Here is a 21,172-nt window from a genome sequence, read left to right as displayed (position 1 = left end):
TGCTCTGTTCGTTCTGGGAATCTGTCTTTTGTCGTCTGAGTGGTCAGATGTTGCACAGTCGCTGGTGATGACGTGTCTTCAACTAACTATTCTAGACTGATCGGTGATCCTGGGGGTGGGAAACGTGCCCAGATACCTTGCTTTGCCAAGGACATCTAGGAGTCAAACAACTGTTCCCACCATAGAGGGCCTTTGGTGAGATGGGTTCCCAGGGGACGTTGTCCATCAGAGCTGTCCTGGCTATTAACAACTCCCCTTTCCTGTGGATGCCAGGATTGATTTCTCTTGGTTTCTGGGAAACGTGACTTAAAATTCAGAGCAGAAGGCTCTTCCATGCCAGCATCCTGCTGTGTGTGTATGGCAGGTATCCTCAGTGCCTGGAGTTTGTAAAAAACAGTTTAATAGTCTTTCAGAAATTAAAGCCAGCTATTAGTGCTTAGAGATCTGGGCTGGGGCTCTGGATTACAGCCTCAAATTTGCCTTTTGCCTGCTATCTTGAAAAAGCAATTTCCTTTCTTTGCATCCATGCTCCTTTGCCTGCCGTGACGCAGGTATATATATTGTAACAGAGCTTGTGTCTTGGCTGAGGGACTTAAATGCTGCCACATCGTCAGATATATTAGTGGCCTTTCCGAAATGCATTGAAGTCTCTGGGCGTCGAGAACCTTGTTGACACATGTTTTGTCCTCAAGGAAAAAAAAAATCAGCTCAATTTACAAATTAGAAATTGTATTCTGTTCTTGTGTGCAATGGGATTGTGCAGTGATGTGGGAGATCCTGTCTCACCTTGTCATCTCAGGGGACAAGACAGTGATTGCTGATATGATGGTGGATGCTGAAGTAGACTCCTCATGGCCAAGAGATTCCCAGCTCTTTCTCCTCTTCACTGATTTGTGTCTTTTAATGAATCAAAATTGTGTCCCTGCTCACAGCAGAGGGGGTGGAACTAGGTGGTCTCTAAGGTCCCTTCCAACCCAAACCATTCTGTGGTTCTATGAAAATGGTAAAGAAAAACGTTAACTTCATTATGAGGAAATCAATAAGTGAATGATTCGTTAGCTGTGTTAAGCAAGCTGTTGTGAATATACTCTAGTAACCCAGGTAATTCCTTGTTCAAGAGCTGATGTCAACTCTTGCATAAGTTAGACTTGACTGAGTGGGGTTTTTTCTAGCTTTCTGAGTTTGGTCAGATCATTGCTGCTTTATCATATTTGGCTTCTCTCGTGATACCTGATTGTATAAATGGTGAGTTATAAAAAGAGGCATAGTCAAATGACATGCCTGTCTGAATCTGAGGTAACTGAACATATCTACAAAAACATTTAGAACTCGTTGTGTTTGCACTTGTTTTAACCTTGGTCCTGCAAGCATGTACATTAGTTTATCTGGCACACGAGTGTAATGGAACTCACATGAATAAAGCTAAACATGTGTAAATGTTTGCAAGATATGGGTCAATAATTCTTTGGAAAGCATAGCAAACCAGCTCAATTTTCTTATGCAGTGGTATTCTCCTATCTGTCTTAGACAAGTGATCTGAAATATCTGTAATAATCATTACGGTGTAGTTGCTCCAAATAGCTCACAGCCAGGATGCAGCGACTCAGCTAGTGTAAATTGTTATTGTTCCATTGACTTCAAGGGAGCTACAGGAGATTTTATGAACTGAGGATCTGCCCCCACATTCTCAAATGTCCAAAATTGCATATTTAGGCCAAATAAGAGGTCTGCTTCCATGTGGGTGTCTCCATCAGGACTAATTTTTTCTAAGCGTTTGTTGGCTAACAGGCTGCAGATTTGTTTGCAGTTGTGTGTGCTGAGCCTTTTGGAATATACTGGTCCAAAGTCTTATCACTAATTCATCAGCATCTATGCACGTTACCTCTATTAAAAATAAATGGGACAAAAAAAATTAATATATTTTTTAACTGGTTGCTACTAAAGGCAGTGGTTTGGTCCAACTTTCCAGCACTGAGCCATGAAATGTAAGAAGGGACTGGGATCAGGGTCAGGCAACAGTGGCAATATAGAAGATACTGGCTGGATCTAAGAAGCCAAAAAACACTTTCCCTGTAAGCGCAAGGAAGAAGTGAAGCACAAACCGGATGATGGTTTTTCAGCATAGGTTTACATTAATTTGATTCGATAAATCGCCCAAGATAAATGTGGTTTTAGCATTTAATTGCATACTGAGTTACTTTCTAGGAAATGTTCTTCCCCACTCCTGCTAGCCTGATATTTGCATGTGTGTGTAAGGCTTGATCTGCAGTGGGTGCAAGTCAGCGAGTGGAGTTCTGTGGGTCGTTAAACCACTGGAGTATCTGGTCATAAAGAGCTGAAAATAATGAAAGACTGCTCAGCAGAGCTGGAAATGAAGGACCCGACCCAGCTGTTTGGCAGGTCTCCCTGCTTTCTTCGTAGACCATGTACTGGGCAGCTTAGGAGGCTCGTGTGCTACTGTAAATCAAGCATTGTGGGTACATCACTAGAGCCCGCTTGGACTGCCCAGAGTCAACTTGTCATTGATTTTTTTTTTTTTTTTTTTAGGAAGGATCCCAGGATTTTTTCTCTGACATGTCTCACGGTGGAAGTTGTTCCCCTTCAGGTTTAGTTCTCTTAATCCCAGCAGAAGATGAAACATCCCAGTACTCTGGACTGATGGAGCCCAGGTCCTTGGTGCCATCTTTACATCCAAAATTTGGGAGTCATTTTCAGACAGTAGCTCGTTCTCCTAGGAACTGCAAGAGTAGATTTGTGCGTTTAAGAGGAAAGAGGTTATGATACAGGTTTTGTTGCCATCTCAGAACTACCTGACATACCAGTTTATGCTGTAGAAGAGTGCTTTGGGGCTGTAGCAGGGCTGGTGGGATTTCTGGTGAACATAAGGCTCTGTGCAGCCCCTGGATCTGCTACAGACTGCTGACTGCTGGCCTTGGGGACCACCACATGGTCTGGATCACTGGTGTGTTGTTTAAAAATCTCTAATTTAAAGAAGCTACAAATGAAAGGAAAGCAATAATGAGGGTGGGGTCTAGACCTGTGGTGATGAGAGCGAGAACTAGACTTGTGGCGATGGACAAAATCTTCTGCCAGACAAGAAGTATCTGAGGACAAAGCTCATGTCTTTGCTTTGTGTCTGCACAACTCCCAGCACAAATAGGTTCCCGCTTTGCCTTGAAAGCAAGTAACTATTTTAACATGCTGCAGAGCCCAAAAAAACCTTCAAGGGAATAGACAAATTCACTTGGACTCTCCACCATGCTAATGTGAATACGTGGCTTTGAGATTGGAACTGGCTCATGCCTAGATGGCTCCAAGCACAGCAGAGTCAGCTTGTGTCTGGCTGTGGTTGACCCTTAGCAACCCAGTGAACCTTGAGAAATACTGGAGGGCTCGTAGCACAGAATGAAATGCATTAATTCTCACTTTCCTCCAGCAGCATACTGCCTTGGGGGAGATGGAGGAGGTGATGTGTTTTTATATGAGTTGAAGCAGTTTTCTGAGATCTTAGATACTGACTGTGAAAGAACTGTGATAAGCAGTCTGTGGAGAGTTCAGGTGAAGGAGTCCTGCTGGTGACCCTGAAAGAGTTCGCTCATGATTAGCCTTGTGCATCATGTTTTTAGAACATTGTAGCTCATCCAAATTAAGACCATTTCCTTTTGTTTGACTGCCTGTCTTGATAAGAACAGTGCAAGAAAGCCCATCCTTCAGTTCCATGTGGTCACTCTGTATACAGCAAGTTCTAGCCCTGGAGAGCACCAGCAAAGCCATTTGAGGGACTTTGGTGGCACTGGAATGCAACTTTTGCTCTTAGCTCAGCTAAAGCATTGCTCCTTTAGTTTTAGCGATCTACAAATGCGGTCTTCCACCAGCAGCAGGGAACAGGGAAGCCCAGAGGAGATCTCTTCGTCATTATTAATGTGTCTAGTAGCATACAGACAGAGGAAGCAAATTCCCTTAGAATTCATAACTTAGGCAAGGTGAAGTCGTTCGCAGAAGTACTGCAATCTGCACCTTTGTACAAGTTGGCAAGTGAGCCAGGAACTGTGCCCAAAGTTGCAGAGCACATTCACTGGCTTTTCTGTTTTAGCCTAGACAACCCGTACCCAGCCAGAGGGATTCCCAATGGATGTGTCTTTGAGAAAAGTCACGAGAAAGAAATTATTTCAGAGGCTGCAGGCTTTTTGGGCACGGGGCTTAGGCTCCCATCTAACGCGAGAGGCTGGCATGCATGGATGCTCCCAGAATGTGGACAGAAGATTTTTTAGTAATGACTAGGCCTTTTTATTTCTTTTATAATCTGGCAAGCCATGTAGGGAAGGAGGTTTTGACATCCTTCCACCAGGATCAGTAGGGACAGTTTGCTTTTAATGATCTAGGCAGCAAGACAGACCATCTGCTGATGTAAATCGGAACAGCTCCGTCGCCTAAAGTTATGTTACAGTAATTTAAATCAGCCCATCATCTTCAGGACAAACCACCTTTCGCTGCCTTCCCCCACTAAGCACCAGATCCAAAGCACGTTAAACCCAGATACAACCTCGTTGTGGAGGAACCACCCTGCAAGCCTGTGCTGCCCATCTACCCATCCAAAATCCCAGCCCAAGCCTTCTGCTCACAGCCCTCCTCTGAACCTCCCCTCCCCAGAGGCAGAGCCCTGGAGGAAGATGGAATGAGGACCCCCAAAAGGTGACAAACCTGGAGGGCTGAGCATGCCATTTGTTTCCTCATTTCAGGAACCAAAACCTGGCAAGAGCAAAGTGGACTAAGGTCTCTTTTTCCATCTGCTTTACTGGCATTGCTCCGGAGGTCACTGCCGGGGATTGAGGTCCTCGCTGGGCCCCATCTGCCTTCCCCGGGCTCCCTCATGTATGCCCACTTGGGCCTCTGACATTCTACTCTGTTTTTCTTTCCTTGAAAATGGATCGGGAATTGGGAGCCGCTGTGCAGGAACGCGCCTGTTCCCCATTACAGCTCCACCGGGGCTGTAACACGATCGTGCCTGCTCCGTACCCACACAGATATTTATTTATCCATACAGGCTTTCTCCTTGTTTTCATTAAGTTAGGCAGAAAAGGTTAATCTTTCTTCTGCTAAAGCTTCAAAACCAACCAAGCTAAATAAAATATGATTTCTTTCATTTCTTTTCTAAAGGACACTCTCTCTCTTCACCCCCCCACGCACCACCCCCCCTCGCCTTAAGTACCAGAATGAGGTCACAGTCAGAGATGCCACAAGAGTAAATTGAAAACAGGTTGAAAAAAAGCAAAAGGGAGAAAGACGGAGGGAGAAAACGACAAACAGAAGAAAGTGGCTGGTAATGTTGCAGGGTTGGTTTCATCCAGTCTAGTAAAGAAGCTGTCAAGACAGAGATGGTGGTGCCTTCCTGCTTTGCCCTTTGTGCTCTTTCTAGGAATCTCAAAGGTGAATCACAGCAGGGAGGTCTCCTCTCATCTTCATTTCCACCATGGTTTGCGCCGCCTGGGTTTTGTCTGTACTGCTCTCAGCACAGGGACATGGGCTGAAGGTGGGGGAATGCTGGTGAGGGTCCCAGAGCTTCCTTGTGCTCCTCTAACCTCCCGGAGGCTCCTGGCCTCGCTCTCTTGTTTAGACTGGTTGAATTCAACACTGTAACTGTTGTTGTCTTCGGTGGGATGGTTGATAGGTGATTCATCCTGCCTGCCGCCCGCAACTGCTGGGCGCTGGCACAGGTCGCGGTGGAAGGACTGAGGCAGACTAAGACTGTTGAATGCTGCGAGCGAGCGGTCTGAGTCTGCTCCCATCCATTTTTGTTCCTCGGTCCCCATTCCTGCCTGTTTGAGCTTCCTGCTACTAGAAATGTGCTTGCTCGAGAGCAGGTTACCAGCTCAGCCTTGCAGAGAAGCAGCTGAGTTGGGGCTTTCCCACCCCTCAAGTTGAGTTCCCAGGTGGCCATCCCAAAGCCATCACCGGTGGGGTGACCTATATACTTTGCTGTTGCCAGAAGTTTGCGATGTTCACAAAATGGGGCTAACGCCTTGGCAAGCTCCAAGCATGCTGTTATTTTCCTCTGGTTTAGGGAGAGCTCTGACTCACTGCAACACCAGGATCAGTATAAGATACATGTTTATAAAAACTAAAAAGAGGAGGTTTTCCCAACTCCACAGCTGTGTCTGTGGGAGAGGATGAGGTGGTAGGGAGCGGTTGCCCTGGAGAGGGAAGGAAAATGCCACCTGGAGGGAGCTGCATCTCCCTGACGGTCATTAGTAGAGCAGAGATCAATTTGCAGAAGCTGCCTGGGGAACCGAACGGTTTGGGCCAGACCAGTCCCGGGAAGGCGGTTGTGTGGAAACGAGGGGGAAAAAGAGTCTTGCAGGGATTTGGCGTACAGGTAGGAGGATCAGCATCCCATTGCTGAGCACAATTGCTCCGTTACCTGTAATCAGTGTGCAGCAAGTAGCGTCTTTTGCTCTGTGCACAGCACTTAGCATGGTCATGTTGAGCTCCGGTCTGGATTTTTTTACTACTGAGAAGTGAACACAGGTGAGGCATCCTCACAGGATCTGGTCATTTGTCCTTGATATCTGTAACAGCTTATTGCTTTATTTAGCATGACATCAATTATTTATTACTATTAATGAAGGACACAGATGGCTGTCTGGTCAATAAAATATCTCCTACTCCACAGAGATGATCTACTTAGCTATCATTTACTCTGAAGAGAACCTTTGGATTCTTTCTGAAATTTAATAATGCGAGCAAAGATACTACAGCAATCTAGAAGGTTTGTGCTTCAGGGCTGCTTTGGGAGGCTGAAATCCTTCTTGATATTTGCTGGCAGGGTGTGCGAGAACACAGGTTCAGACAGGAAAGAGAAGCCCCTTTGCTTTCCATCACAAGCTACTTATCCATATAATCCCTTTTATAAAGTGATCAAACTCCTTTTAAAAAGATAGTTAGGTTATTTGCCCTTCTCAAGAGTAGACCGTTTGTTCATACCCAATTTACTTTCTCTTGCCATTACTGTCCATTAGCCTAAATATTTCTTTTCCATCTGAGTGCCTGCCCTGTTGATGTATTCAGAGTCATGTGTCTCTGCTTTGCCTTTTTACGGCTCTGCTTGTATGGTAAACTTGCACTTTTTGTTATTTCCCTGTGAAGCCTTCTCTCCTGCTTTCCCCATGCCTTGTTCTTAAGCACAGGTGAGCAGCACTATGCAGTGAGCTCTCACCTTGTGCAGTTAGGTCAGTATTCCTCTGTTGCTACAACATCCCAAGGCACTTTTCCATGGTAGGGCAGCATTAGTGGTCCATCGGCCTCTTGCAATGCCAGCAAGTGCACCTGTTGCCTTAGCTGCATTCCACTGACAACATCCTAGTCTAGGGAAAAAAGTTGTTTCCTGGTCCTAGAGAAGGACATTTCATTTCAGCTGCTCTCAGAGCATTGCAGACTGAACAGTCTCTCTGACTTCCTGTGTGCAAGATGAACAAATAAAGCTGCCGTGTGCTGTGCCTCACCCAGGGGATGGCACAGAAACAACTCGCTGTTCACTGCCGTTTGACAGCCTGGGGTAGTTGGTGTGTCCCTTACCCCACCCCATCTTTGCTCTATGGTCCATGCAGTCTGGCACCACCAGCGACCTCACTGCAGCTTACACAGGTGCAGAAAGACTCCCGGTCTGTGGGCTGTGGTTTCAGCACCTTTGCTAGCATCTGTTTTGCTATTTTCATAACGACCTCCTTGCTTTTGTTTGATTGTAGCAAGGCCAACAAGACAGGAAAGTTCCCCAGAGGCTCAGGATTGAACACAAAGCACCCTCCCCCTGCAGGGATTTTATTGCAAGGGGTTCGGCTTAACCCACGTTGGCAGACCCCAAGAGCTTAGTTTCCCCCATGCAGGGGGACAGCAGTGCACCCCACAACCTAGGCAGGGCTGATCCATGACAACCCAGAGCATCATGTGATGCGTTTGGAAATGAGCAATAGGGTTGGTGTGTTCGTTTAAACCGTAAATCTAGAGCTAAGGGGCTTGCTCAAAGCCACTCAGCGCTCATGACTTCCAAGCAGGGATTTTCCTGCTGCCAACCCAACATGCCCGTGGAGTTGGCTTGTGCACTGGTACGGACCCGGGGCTGGGAACTGGGTTAAATTGCAGAGACCAGTGACAGAGCTGCCTGAAAAAAGTTTGGAAAGAACGAGTTGTGCTGGGAGCATTAAAATGAATAATTAAGGCTTGGATTCCTTTAGGGAGGAAAAGTATTTATTGCTGCTCTTTTCTCTAGCCAAGGGGGACATTTGTTACTGAGTTGTGTATTTTGAGACAAGACACAAATGTGAGTTGGGGGGGCTAGGGAGGAGGAATTTTTTTTCTTTTACCTGGGTAATCTGGCTGCACAGTGAGACATTCTGGGCTGCTCATACCACTGGGTTCTTTCTTACGGTCTATACCAAGAACCTAGACTTGTGCTTCATTTCAGTAGCCATCAGTCACTTTTGCTTTTAGAAAAATAAAGTGCTGAGAAGGGAATTCTCCTCCTCCCTCTGCTGTGGTGTCTTGACATTTACACATGCACAAGGTAGCCGGCAGAGCAATCTGTGGGTCCAGGTTTGCTTATCCCAGCACAACTCTATCAGCTGCAGCAGCCCTTTGATTCCCATCAGTGGGAATGGGGGCACAACCAGGGCAGCTGCTCTGTTTTTTTTACAGCTTGGTACCTTGGGCTTTCAGTTACATTGATGTAAAATGGGAATTGAATGCAATGAGCATTCCTGCCCACTGCAAGGAGACAGGTTGCATGGCAGTAGATAATCATGCCCGGAAAGATTAATAAATGGAGTGTTTTCAGTTTTAGCTGGTTTACGATCTAAGTGTTTAATAAGCTTTATAAACTAGAAGACACACACCACCACCACCACCACCCCCCAAAAAAAATGAAAGTTTTTCAGCATTTTTAATCAGTATTTTTTTTCATTTCAATGCTTGTAAAGGGTCGAGTGTTCTTCAGCACAGCTGAAGGAGCTCCAGTCAGAGCTCCAGGAGATGGCAGAGTGCACCTCAACAAAGCTACTGATATTCATTGAATAAAAATAATAAAAAAAAAAACCAAAACAAAACATACATGCACGCACCTCGAGCACATTGAGAGCAATTCTATCCAAGCTCTGAAAATGTCTTCTTTCCTGATAATCTAACATAGCAGAAACACATTTTGCTGTGACAACAGCTGGTGGCCCAGTTGTGTTTGCTACTTGCTTTGTCCATAGACGATATTCTCCACGGAGACTTGGGGCCATTCCTACCAGCCACAGCTAGAGTTTGTTGATTGCCTGTCCTGTGTAGAGCTGTTCCTACAGTGTTTTTTAAATAGTCAGCAGTAATTTTGCACCTGTATTGATGTTTTGGTCTTGCTCATCTCTTTGCTCTCCAGGAGAATCCTTGAGCTTTGCGGATGATTTGCTTTCTGGCCTTGCAACATCCTGTGTGGCAGCGGGTAGGAGCCATGGAGATGTCCCTGAAACCAGCCTCTACTCAGTCATTTTCAAGTGCCTGGAACCAGATGGTCTGTACAAGTAAGGAGAGGCATGTGGGGAGGGTCTGGGGGCAAGGAGGCTTTTCCGATGCTATTATTTGATTGTTACTGATCTGTTCGGTCAGCCCGATGTTACAGCAGACACCGGGCAAACAAGGAGACTCTTTCTGTTGTGTAGGATGTTCTGCTCAGCTGGTGAAAATTGAAAACCAGTGTTTGCCAGTACAGTGGTGGAGGCACTGGGAGTCTGTGGGAGACTCCACTGGAATAACTCACATTTTCAGCATCCTGGGCTTCCCGGTCCATGCCGGGTGGATAGGGTCGTCTGTCACGGATGAACTGAGCTAATATCATCAGATTGAAGCAAGCTGCTAAATGCCTGGTGGATTAAAATAGCCAGATATTTAAAGTGCGATAGGTAGTGTTTATATAAGTTGCTGTTTATGTCGGTAGGACACATACCACAGATCAGCGAGGCACCACGTCCATCTGCCAGCCACCCAGTTCCCCCTGCAGGGGTGGCTGGCCGTGCCTGTGCTGGTGTTCTCTTGCCTCTTCTGAGATGTTCTTTGAGCACGTGGGATTGGATTGTCTGTTTGAATCACGTGGAGTAGTGTCCAAAGCAAAGGGATAATTTCAGAATCTGAATATTAACTTCCCCTTCATTATCATTTGGAGGAGGTCTGGGCTTTTCAACTTGGCTTGTGTTAGCGAGGGCATCCTCTGTCTTGAGGGGGATATCAGGAGTCAGGACAGTAAGAGAGAAAAAAATTGAGAAATAAGGCAAGGAGACAGAGCAGATACAGAGTACACGAGAAAGAAACACCCAGGGCTTAATGTCAGAGAGACTGTAATAATTAAAACACATTTTGTAGTGAGTAATGAAACTTTTTATAGGACCACAAAAGCATTTAAAGTGAGAGCTGGCAAATGGTCTGTCAGTGAGAACTTTTTAAGACCTTGATTAATACTTTCCCTTTGCCTCCCTCTTCACCACCCCCTGGTTAAGTATCTTGACAGCCTCCGAAGAAGGAGCAGCCTTTATCACACATCTCTTGAGCAGGGCTGCCTCCAGGAGTGGGCTCCAAGTGATACCTCTTGCCATTTAATAATTGTAAATGTTTTTCTTGTTAAATATATATATATAACGCATAAATACAATTATTAATATCTCTGGGAGCTCTGCTGCTCTGAAAAGGTGCCAGGGAGAGGCTGGAGCAACCGCAGAGCTTGCTAATAACCCACCGCCCATAAAATCAGCTGGTTGTGAGCTCTCAGCCGTTCGGCTTACGGCTGCTAGGGGCACCGGGGGAGGGAAGAGCCGCTGGGTTTGATGTGGGGGCTGCTGCTGAGGTGAGTGCATGGAGCTGGGAGCCAGAAGGTCTGGCTCTTGGGCAGCCTGGGCTGCCAAATCATCTTCCCCATCTGCTGGGCAGGGATAATTGCACTCACCCATCGCTTTAGGGGCTCTGTTATCTAATTCCTGGTGTCTGCATAGGGCTGGGAGAGCCTTGGGTGGACGGCAGAAGGCTTTGTCCAGAGTCTTGTCATCTCTTCCGTCAGGGCCAGGCTTCTGCTTCGCAGTTGTGAGGCACATGGCCACGGAGGGGGTAAGCAGTCAGCCATGCCCCGTGTTCTGGGGGTGCTATGGGCAGCTCCGACTCTCTGTGGGTGCCCTTGGGTGAGGGACAGTAGGTTTTTGTGGGGAGCCGTGGCTGCAGGCAGCCAGCAGGCAGCAGTCCCCTGGCATCAAGGAGCTTTGGACCTCATCCGTCTGTGGGGACAGGCCCTGGGGTGACGCACAGTGTTGGCTCCATCCCACAGCTAATGCTCAGCAGGGCTTGGCACGCTGTTCCCAGGGCTGTGCATACTTAAGCACACATGTATGGACACATGTTTGTGTTGGCACCCGTGGGGCATAGACCCACGCTCCTGGGCATCCAAAAAAGTGTGCATGCACACACACTACAGCACACCCTTCTTAGCGCTGGCTGCTGCACGCCCAGCACACCTGCATGCACTGGTACACCTACTGCTCGATGTGTTTGCATGCACTGCCGTGGATGCATGCATATCCGACACACACACGTTTGCTCCAACCTGCGTCCTAACCAGCACGTGTTTACTTGGCATCTGAGCGTTCTCAGATTCATCGGCACACGCATCAAATATCCCTCTGTTCAGATGTCCATACAGTTGCAACACAGCATGAAGAAAGCCAGAACAGTGAAATGTGAGGCTAACACTCTGTTCTGAGCCCGTGCAGATGTAACAACAACAGAAACATGGGAACAGGGTCATTTCATAAATTGAATTTCTTCTGCTTGTTTCATTTGTTTCCGTGGAAAAATAGCTATCTTGGAAGGCTCTGGCCTGCGTAGAATCCTGATTTAAGCCACTCAACAGGGACCTGTGCTTTTCTCTAGGCTGTTAGGTGAGCACACAGAGTCTGCAGCACTGATGCTTTTGCTTGTTCAGTAGTCTGAGGGTATCACATAAACCAAGAGAGAACTGTGAGATTGTGGAAGTCTCTTCTGCTCTGTAAATGTGTCAGACATTCTGTCTCTTTTCTTCTCCAGTACCTAGGCAATTCCACTCTGCCATTGACCGTTCAGTTGGAGTATTACCAGCCTGAGATCAAAGCTGGGCTTAAGTATGAAAGTCAAAACCAAAATATGCTCTACAAGCAAACAAATAAACAAAGTCAGATTGATTCCTTTGCTTTTGAGACTTCTGTAATTTCAAAACATAAGCTAACAAAAGAAGAAATGATTTCTTCGTCCTTTGCAATTTCAGTCTGACAAAAGTATGTTGCCTGTCAGCCCTTTTCTTCCCTTTGCCTGTAGTGCCTTGGGGTTGAGGTGTCCCTGCACGGAGGGTTTTCGAAGGGAAAGTAGCTCATGTCAGCAAAGATGTGTGTGCTCTGTAGGCTCCGGTACGCACGTGGAGAGTCCTGCTGGTCTGTCAGACATGGGTGCCCATGTGTGGGGATCCCTGCTGCTGACGTTCACACACACAGGGACACTGAGGGTGGTCCTTGAAGACTGTCAAGTTTGGTTTAAGCTGTTAAAACCCCAAAGTCTTATAATTCTTTCAAAATGTGTTGCAGGAGAGGTGTTTGTTCTCCCCTGAGGTTGGCTAGAAAGCAGTCTGTCAAGTGTCCTCCCGGGTTGAACTGGAAGAGGATGGGTGAGGAAGGCAGAGGGAGAGATGCCTGTGTGTCTGTTTAGTACTCGTTTTGCATGGACCAGCCAGCCCGGACAGTGGTTAACACCAGTCAGACTGATGGTTTGGGAGCTTGGGAGCACTGTGCTGTGACAGGCAACTTGTGATGCACCAAACACCAGTCAAGAGGAAGGGCTCTCGCTTGTCTCAGAGGTCAAACTCAGCCTGGAAGGACTAAGCTTTCATTACTCATGGCCCTTACATAGCTCAGCATCCTACAAACCCAACTGATCTCGTCACTGTGGAGGTAGGAGCTTCCCTTGTGCTTCCCACAGCCTCCCTGAGCCTTCGGTCCAGCTCATCCATCTCAGCTTCTCACCCTGTCTTTCCTTGAGTGCCTGGGGATGACTCTTCACTGAGCTGTACCTGATCAGCCACTGGAAAGTGGTTTTGCCAGCCCAGCACGTTCATTTCAGATACTTGGGGAGACACCAAGTATCCCTCAGCCAAAAAAGGGAAATTTTGGAAAGCGAAATGAAAACCCCCTCCAGCTCCTCAGTGGAGCTGCAGTGCAAACACACCAACTCCTTCCCTGCGCCACAGATACTATAATTATAGATTAGATTAAATCCCAATGTTTCACTTTATTTACATTCCTGACCTAGCCTATTCATTTCCGGTGTTTGTGCCAAGAATCAGCACAAAATTTACTGGAAATAATATGGAAGTCATCAGGATCCCTTCCAAAGCCTTTCCTTGGAGTGTGTTCACGTGCTAAGAAGGAGCCTCGACTTTGCATTCCCTTTGTTGGCTCTGATAGGGCTTGCCCAGGGTGATCCTGAACCAACCCAAAGGCTCTGGGAGAGCAAGTTTCGGGAGTGTTGGAAGGGTGGAAACCCCTTCCCAGGGGATGGAGATGGGACACTGCCATCAGATGGAAGGGGATTCAGTTAGACCTTAGAGTAACAACACAAGGCTTTCACCTGCAGCCAAGACCCACCAAGCCCTGCCCAGACAGCATCATCCCCTGTAGGGTCTGGAGGCCATCGCCAGCATGGCCAAGCTTAGCCTCTGTCATCACGTGCTGGCTGACAGCGTCCTTTTATTTCGGCCAGCTTAAGACAAGCAGCAAAGGTGTTGAGTAGGGAGAACCCATCATAGCACAGAGAGACGGTAATTGCAATTCAGCAGGCTGAATGTGCTGGAGGAGCTGGCCCAGAGCAAGGCTGATTAATGTTGACTGACCTCTGCCTTGTGCATAGCTGGGATAAAAAGTGGAATGGAAACCCTTGGTGCTCAAGAGTGTGCTAATGCTGGCAGCAGTCCGCTGTTCCTTATATGATACTAATTGTTATTGTTGGTTTTCCATCAGAAAGACACGTGAGTGAGCACTGGAGCAATCGGAGACAGATCCCAAATAGCTCAGTGGCATGGGTTAAAACACATCTGTTACAGCCCTTGGCTGAGTCCCCTGTGTGCACAGGAGCTGTGCTGCTTCATTGAATCCACCTCTTCTATTCCACATGCTCTCCAGCTTCCTGAAGCTGAGTGGTGTATGGCTGTAGTTTCTTCTCAGGCACTCCTGGCTTGCGGAAGCTCAAACAAGGCAAGTCAGCAGTTGAACAAGTGTTTGCTGAGTCCCTGTGCTCTAAATGCAGGCTTGTCCTCCCTCAGCAGTTTAGGGTTGCTTCAGAATCAGATGTGTGGTCATTTTTGCTGAAGGAAGCCCAGCACCAAACTGTCTGGCCCCGCCTGGGCTGCGCACGGATCACTGCAGTGGAGGTGGGTTGGTGCCAGGAAGGATGGGCTGTACACGGAGGTCAGGGGTTCAGCACAAGGAGGAGACAATCTCTCTTACTGCTGATATTAATGAAGTCCCATGCATGGAAGAAGGTTAGTTCCCGTTGAAGTTTCCAGTGTTAGGAGGGTACACATAAAAAAGCTGTAAGGAAGACATTCATGCTTTCTTCAGGGCCAGTCAAAGTGCTGGAGGCTTTCCCCAACTTTGCCATTTGCTCTGCTGGGTGATTTAACCAGATCACTTTGTCTCACTTTCATCCTCATCTGTTTGCCTGTCCCCTTCATAGGCACAGGGTTTAAGCTCTGTTTCGCTGTCTCTGCATACAGCCCAGCCTGGGTGAATGAGATCAGGGCTTCCAGGTGCTGCTGCAGCATCCGTTGGCCGTCGCCCTTCTAAAAGTTTGGTTTGTGCCTCAATCCTTCTGATCTCTCTCTGCCACCAGTATTCAGCCACCTGGGACACATCTGGAGTCAGGATGCACCTTTCTACTGACCTTATGGAACCTTCTTCCCTAATTGTCCTGGTTAAACCATGACGCTAGTGTCTGCCAAGTGTATGAGCATCTCCGTCCTTTTCGCTGGAAAGATCAGGTTATCCTCCACAAATTCTCTGCTTCTGCTCGTACCCCATGCCACAAAGAGAAACAGAACAGCCTTTGTTGCCTCCCACATTTGGCTCCTCCCCATCCCTTCCTCAGGACATCTGGATTGATACAACATTCTTGTTTTTGGCCTAAAACCTCCCGGCATCCAAACTCCAAACCTGGCTGGGTCCAGGCCCATTCGTATTGCTTCTCTGGGGGTGGCTGCAGGAAGGCTGGCAGCGGGGGAGGGAGGAGGAGGCATGGACAGGTCGTTGTGTAGGGTATTGCAGCTGGGGGAATGTGCAAATATAGGATTCATCTTGGAAATGGTAACGGGGTGGAGAGGAGGAGCTTGGCCTCTTCATTTGTTGGTAGACAAATGGACCTTTGCAATTCCACCTTTTCCCTGTCACCCATCCCCTGTCGGCAGCCCTTTACAGTTACGGACTTGGAGAGTATTCTTATTTCTGAGTGTGTAGAAACCTAATGCCACTAACATACATCTGTCCAAGTCTTATCTCATTGCCTAATGGGAGAGCAAGTACAAGAGATGCAATATAAATATCAACGCACAGGCGTTGCTGGCTTTGATTTGCCTCTAAGCTATGCATTGTGCTACTGCGTTGGAGTCATTGGCTTTGTTCATCAGTTCTCCGTGGTATAGAACACTTTTTTCCTGAAGGCTGGAAAGCTGGGGGCCAAGTTGGTTTGATTCTTACAGCAAGGTTTGAACCCTCTCCCCTTCCAGGACACAAGGAATTCACTGCTTGGCATGGACGTTTCTTTTATCTTGTAGGGAAGGAATAGGTCAGGAGAAGGGCAAGTGCTTTTGTTCTTGTTGGCCATGTCCTAGCAAGGGGAACTGAGGCAGGGAGAGGTTATGTGACATGCCTGAAGTTTGTTCAGTGGGCTGGAGCTGAGCAGAGTCAAGAGCTGCCCTTCGTTACACTTCACATAAGCCCCACTTCAGGAAAGCACTTAAGAGAATTGCTTTTTTGGTCAGGGGATTAAGCAATACCTCCTGCATAAAAATGCAGTTTCCTCTTCCTAATTTCTGCCTGCCGTTGGGGACCCAGGTACCTGAGAGTGCACATCAAGGAACCCGAGGCACCCCCTCAAAAGTGCTGCTGGCTGGCTTTATGTCTCACACCTCCCCTCTCTCTTGTTCCTATTCTCAGTGTGTTGGTGGTGGGGGTTTTTTTCCCAGCAAAACCAACCTGGTGGCAAAATGACATTTTTGCACAGCCCTGGAGACAGCAGGTGATGCCCCTTTGCCAGCTGGAGTTTCCCCTCTGTTCCAAAGTGCCGATGAAGCTCCTGCTGCTGCACCTCCAGGAGCGATGCTCGCTCCTTGTGGGGGGCAGCACCAGGGCTTTGACACCAAGAGGCAGTGTTACATCACTTCTGCAGATCCGAGCCCTGCTTGCAGTCTTGCTGGGGTGCACACAGCCCAAAACAAGCTCTGCCCATGCTGATCCTGGAATTTAAATTATGGGCAAGCGTGATGCAGAAGGATCCAAGCAGACTGCCTGTGAGCCAGCCCGAGCCAGACACAGCATGGCCGCGTTCGCTTGGCAGTCCTGTGGCTTTAGGGTCGCTCTGCCAAGCTACGAGGAGAGCAAGGGGGTGTCAGACAGGGTGCAGGCCTGGGCTAGCAGGGCTGCTCTGCAGCAGGATTGGAGCTGGTACTTTCTGTAGTACGGTGCTGGTGTTGTTTCCCTGCTCAGGTCTCTGTTAGGGTGATTGTCCCTTCGCTGTGCACTGTTTTGTGGCTGGATAGCTCTGGTACACCCCAGGCAGACTCTGCCTGCAAAACGATGGTTGGATTTGCCACGTGTGGGTTCATGTGTCACTAGTAAACACTTCGATGTTTGGGTGGGAAGTTCCTGCCTTCTCCTTTGACTGCCTCCCTGCACCCAGTAGCAGCTCAGCCTGATAACTGCAGACAACTCAGGTTTTTAATGGGCTAATTATAGCCTTAAGGAGAGGCCAAAACAGCTGCATCCGTAAATACACCCCAGGAAGGATGTGACAAGCTGCTCTGGTGCCCAGGTGTTCAGATACTGGTGCACCCACAGGTCTTATCTGAACCTGGAGCCATACCCACAGCCTGTGGAGTAAATCAGCTCACGCAGACTCTGGATGGGACCCCAGGTCCCAAAAGCTGGAGATATTTGGCCCAAAAGACGATGCTTATCTAAATAAAAAGATAAGTCATGAGCTAATCCTACCTGCCCATCTTCTCCTCCACACTCTAGAGGCAAAGTTTGGATGCCATTACCTACCAGATCTGTCCCAGCTCAGACCAGCAATGTGTATATATCTTATGTATGACCTGCAAGTCCATAAAACTAGTTAAACTTTCTTTGTTTTGTTTCAGTTTTCTAAATAACACCTGCAGCACATCCCACACCATCCTTTTCTTGTTGTTAAACAGCACAGAGTCCCTCACCAGCCTTGTCTCCCCAGAGAGCACTTTATCTTAATTTTCCTTTAGTTATTTTTGGGTGCGTATTTAAAAAAAAAATAATCTTTTTTAATCTTTGGACCTGCACAGAACATTACATCTGTGAGCACCCACCTCCTGGTTGTGCTGCACTGGAGTTTATCAGCACACAGTGACCTCTACAGCTCCGCCACCCCTTCTCCCCCTCTGGGTCACGGAGCAAGGCTGTTTGTCCTGGGGAGGCTGTGTGGGTGCTGGACCCCCCCTGCACAGGCCATTGCTGAAGTCAGTTGCTTTCCAGTAGATCTCAAGTGACCTTGAACTTATTCCTTGGGGGGTGGGGTTTTTTTCCCCTCTGCAAAAGAAATTTGCTTGTATTTTCCTAGTTGGTGGATATTGAGCGCATCTGGATTTTTCCGTGCTGGTCGCATCTTCGGTTATGGGGTCTGGCCCAGGCCCTGTTGTGGTTGATGGAGATGTTGCTCCCCTAGATTTCAGGCAGCCTTGGGTTCTGCTGATGGAGCAGGAGTGTGGTAGGGCATGGCTGCAACTGCTCCACCTCGGCTGCTGCTGCTTCACTCTCTTGCTTGGAAGCGGACTTGTCAGGAGTGCCCACGTTTGGGGGCCTTTTGCGGTTGTATGGGCTGAGGCTAGAAATCTCTCAACTTCACAGGTTTGCAGCCCTCGTTGCCTGTCTCAGGTTAGGTTATGGCTGAAGTAACTGGCTTGGTTGCTTGGCCAGCTACTTAGATGGCCAAGGCCCTGCTGCAGAACCTGTGTTTGCAAAAGTAGCCAGTGAATTCATACATCTCCATTTTGGGACCATCATCTTCCAGGCTTTGCTGGCAGAGCCACAGCTCCCATTGGCTTCAGCTGAATTTGCACCAGGGTAGGTCAGTGTAAAATGGAGACATTCAAGGTTAGCAAGTAACCTCAAAGTAACCGCTTCTTCCTGAATTTTCCCAGCTCTAAAGCAGATGTGTTAGAACTGAGCTAGCCCCTTTGCTAGGTTTCCTGTAGTGAGGAGAAGAGCGTAATAAAATGGGAGAGAAAGCCAAGAAGTAGCTACTTGGTTGAGGAGGTGGCATCTGCATGGGGAGGTGAGACTTGCCATGGGGAGGTGGTCCCTGCTGGAGCTAAGGCCCACTTGGTCTCTGCTTGGTCTCCCCAGTCTGATGCCAACTCGTACTGCCAAGGGTATGATATTTGCCCTGAGTACCTTTAGAGTGATTGCTGCCAGCGCACATGCCCTCATCACTCCTGGTCACCTCACGCACACACGCTCACTTCCCTCATCAGGAATGAGATAAATCTGATTATGCAGCAATATGGTTTTTGTTATGAAAAGAGGAAAGAAAATACCCTGGCTTTCACTGAAAACCCTTGGAGCCGAAGCTTATGTCATAATTTAAATGTTTCTAAAAAAGAAGTAGGGTCTGAGGGTTTCTTTTTGTTCAGGGGGTGGTGGGTGGAGGGGGTGGTGGGGCAGGGGCCCGTCTTCACTAGCTGTGCTGGTGGAGCCAGGCGCCGAGCCTTGCTGCCCTGGCAGGAGGGGGTGCGAAGGGAGCCCCGATTCAGGGAGATGCCTGCCCAGACACCTGGGGCCACTGACTGGGTGCCCCGCTAGCTCAGTCACGTGGGCTTGGGTGCTTACCTTGCCTCAGGTCTGAGCTGTTGTGCCCCCAGCAGCTTTTCTTCCACCTTTTCTTCTCCTGATTTCTGCTAGGGCAGCTGCAGGGCAGTGCGCGGCAGCAGCAACCAGAGCTGCCTCTGCAGCAGGCCAGCCCCTGGCATAGCGTTCTCTTCCCCCCTGAGCATCTCCCACCCCCCCGCAGTTATGGAAATAGCCTCAGTGTCTTTGCAACCAAAAGCACTGTGGAGAAAGGAGTAACCTAAATACTTCTGGAGCCCAGCAAAGTGCCGCACCCCGAGTTCTGCTTGGCAGCGTACCCCGCAGCGTGCTCCACAGGCAGTGACGTCCCTGTGGCTCTTCCATTGCCTGGCCAAACCTGCCCGCTCGCTGCTCCAGCACAGCTGCCCCCATGCAGCCCAGCCCGCGGTGTGAAGCCCACCCGCATCACCCCACATGGGCTCTCAAGCTCTTGCAGGCCACCTCCGGCTTTTGGCTCTGTCCCTGGCTTGTACCTGCTGCACAGCCACACGCTGAATTGTTTTCCAAGTGGAAACATGAGTTGAAGTATTAACTCCATGAGGGCCTTTCTTGCAATGCACCAGGATTAAATATTTATGTTGGCAAAAAGCACGTAACAGGCAGCTCAAGATGAGAGATAATGAAATTGAGGTGTGTGAAAAAAAGTGGGGGGAGGCAGGGGGCTGCAGGAGCAGAAGGGAGAGGGACCCAGGTGGGTTGTAGTATGTGTGCATGGGCGATTGCTTTTGGTTTTATTAATACCCCACCTGTTTGTAGGAGGACCCCAGCCCCATCTCTGGGAGCTCTGTCGTGCAAAAGGGAGTGCAGAGATCAGCCATCGCCGTTCCTTGCATGCACACCAGCGTGGGGTAGGGGTAGGTGTCACCCCAGTGACTTTAACTTAGAGCCTTCTGAAGTGAGGTGGGGCAGGGACCATTGTGGGGAAGGTGCCTGGGCAGGGAGCAGCAAGGGATGAGACCTTCTCTGTGTCATCTGCAAACAATGTACGATCCTAAATCATTAATAGCAGTGATATAGGATCCCTCGCTCTTCCAGACCACTGCAGTCAAGGTTATTTACCGGTGACTGTATCTGATCAGGCAGCAATGTGGTTTGGATTATACGGAGGGTTCCCGATCAGGTCAGGAGGATGCTCATCACAGCGACCGCAGCACACCGAGCAGGGAAGGCCCATGCAAGCCTCCACGGTGGGTGTTAACGAAGAGCCCTGCAAGGATGAGCAGCAGGGGTGTGTGTGTGAGAGGGGAGCGGGCACAGGCGAGGTGCACAGCACGGAGGGTGTTGGGCAATGCAGGAGGGAAAACCCCAGCAGGAAAACAAGCAGCACATGCAACAGCGCAGGGCGCTGCTCTTTCTCAATTCATTATCTTTATGAGACAACAACATCTCTCTCCTTCCACCCAACAAACAAGTATCGCGGAAGGCAGCGCATGGAGGGTGTGAGTCCTGCACCGTGCTGTGGGAGCGTGGCCAGTCGCGGAGCCTCCGGGGAGGTATGAAACAAGGCATGAATGGAGTGTTAGGAGGGAATGGAAACTCTCCACTGGCTCCCAGGCTGGCTCTTGCGGGGGGTCCCTTGCTCACGATGACAGTGCTGCCTCTCATAAACATGCATTTCCTCATCCCCGTTTGTTTCTCTCTCTTGTGCAATCTCTTGTACCAGACGGGAATGGGGAGTGAGTCCCAGTGGTACGAGAATGTGTTACAAAAAAACTTCCCACCCTGCCACCAACGAAGTACTGAGAAATAACAACAGGGTTTAGAAGAAGAAAAGAGAAAGAAAAGAAAGATGGGGGGAGCCAGATGGATTTGCTACTGGCCGTGAGTTATTATTCTGAGTGTAAACTCAAGGGCATGGCTGTGCCAGTAGTTTGCAGCATCAACCAGCATTCAGAAGCCCCTGCTTTGCTCTGTGCTGTGCACTTCTCTGGGAAAAGGAAGCTCCTTCCCCAAATGACTTTCCTGCATGAAAAACATGGGACAAAAATACGGGT

The 21,172-nt window shown here is 48.6% G+C and overlaps 1 protein-coding gene across 1 annotated transcript in view; it reads left to right on the top strand.

Moving 5' to 3' along the window:
* ASTN2 (astrotactin 2) overlaps window positions 1-21,172 on the top strand; it is a 354,268-nt gene that overhangs the window by 311,235 nt on the left and 21,861 nt on the right. Inside the window, exon 20 of the mRNA XM_056352114.1 lies at window positions 9,410-9,551. Coding sequence (XP_056208089.1) covers window positions 9,410-9,551 — 142 coding nt within the window. The remainder of the gene's footprint in view (window positions 1-9,409; window positions 9,552-21,172) is intronic.

The sequence above is a fragment of the Falco biarmicus genome, chromosome 9 (genome assembly GCF_023638135.1).
Source record: "Falco biarmicus isolate bFalBia1 chromosome 9, bFalBia1.pri, whole genome shotgun sequence".
In the NCBI taxonomy this organism is placed as follows: Eukaryota; Metazoa; Chordata; class Aves; order Falconiformes; family Falconidae; genus Falco; species Falco biarmicus.
Note: the sequence above shows the minus strand (reverse complement) of the source record. Positions and strands in the feature narration are given on the sequence as shown.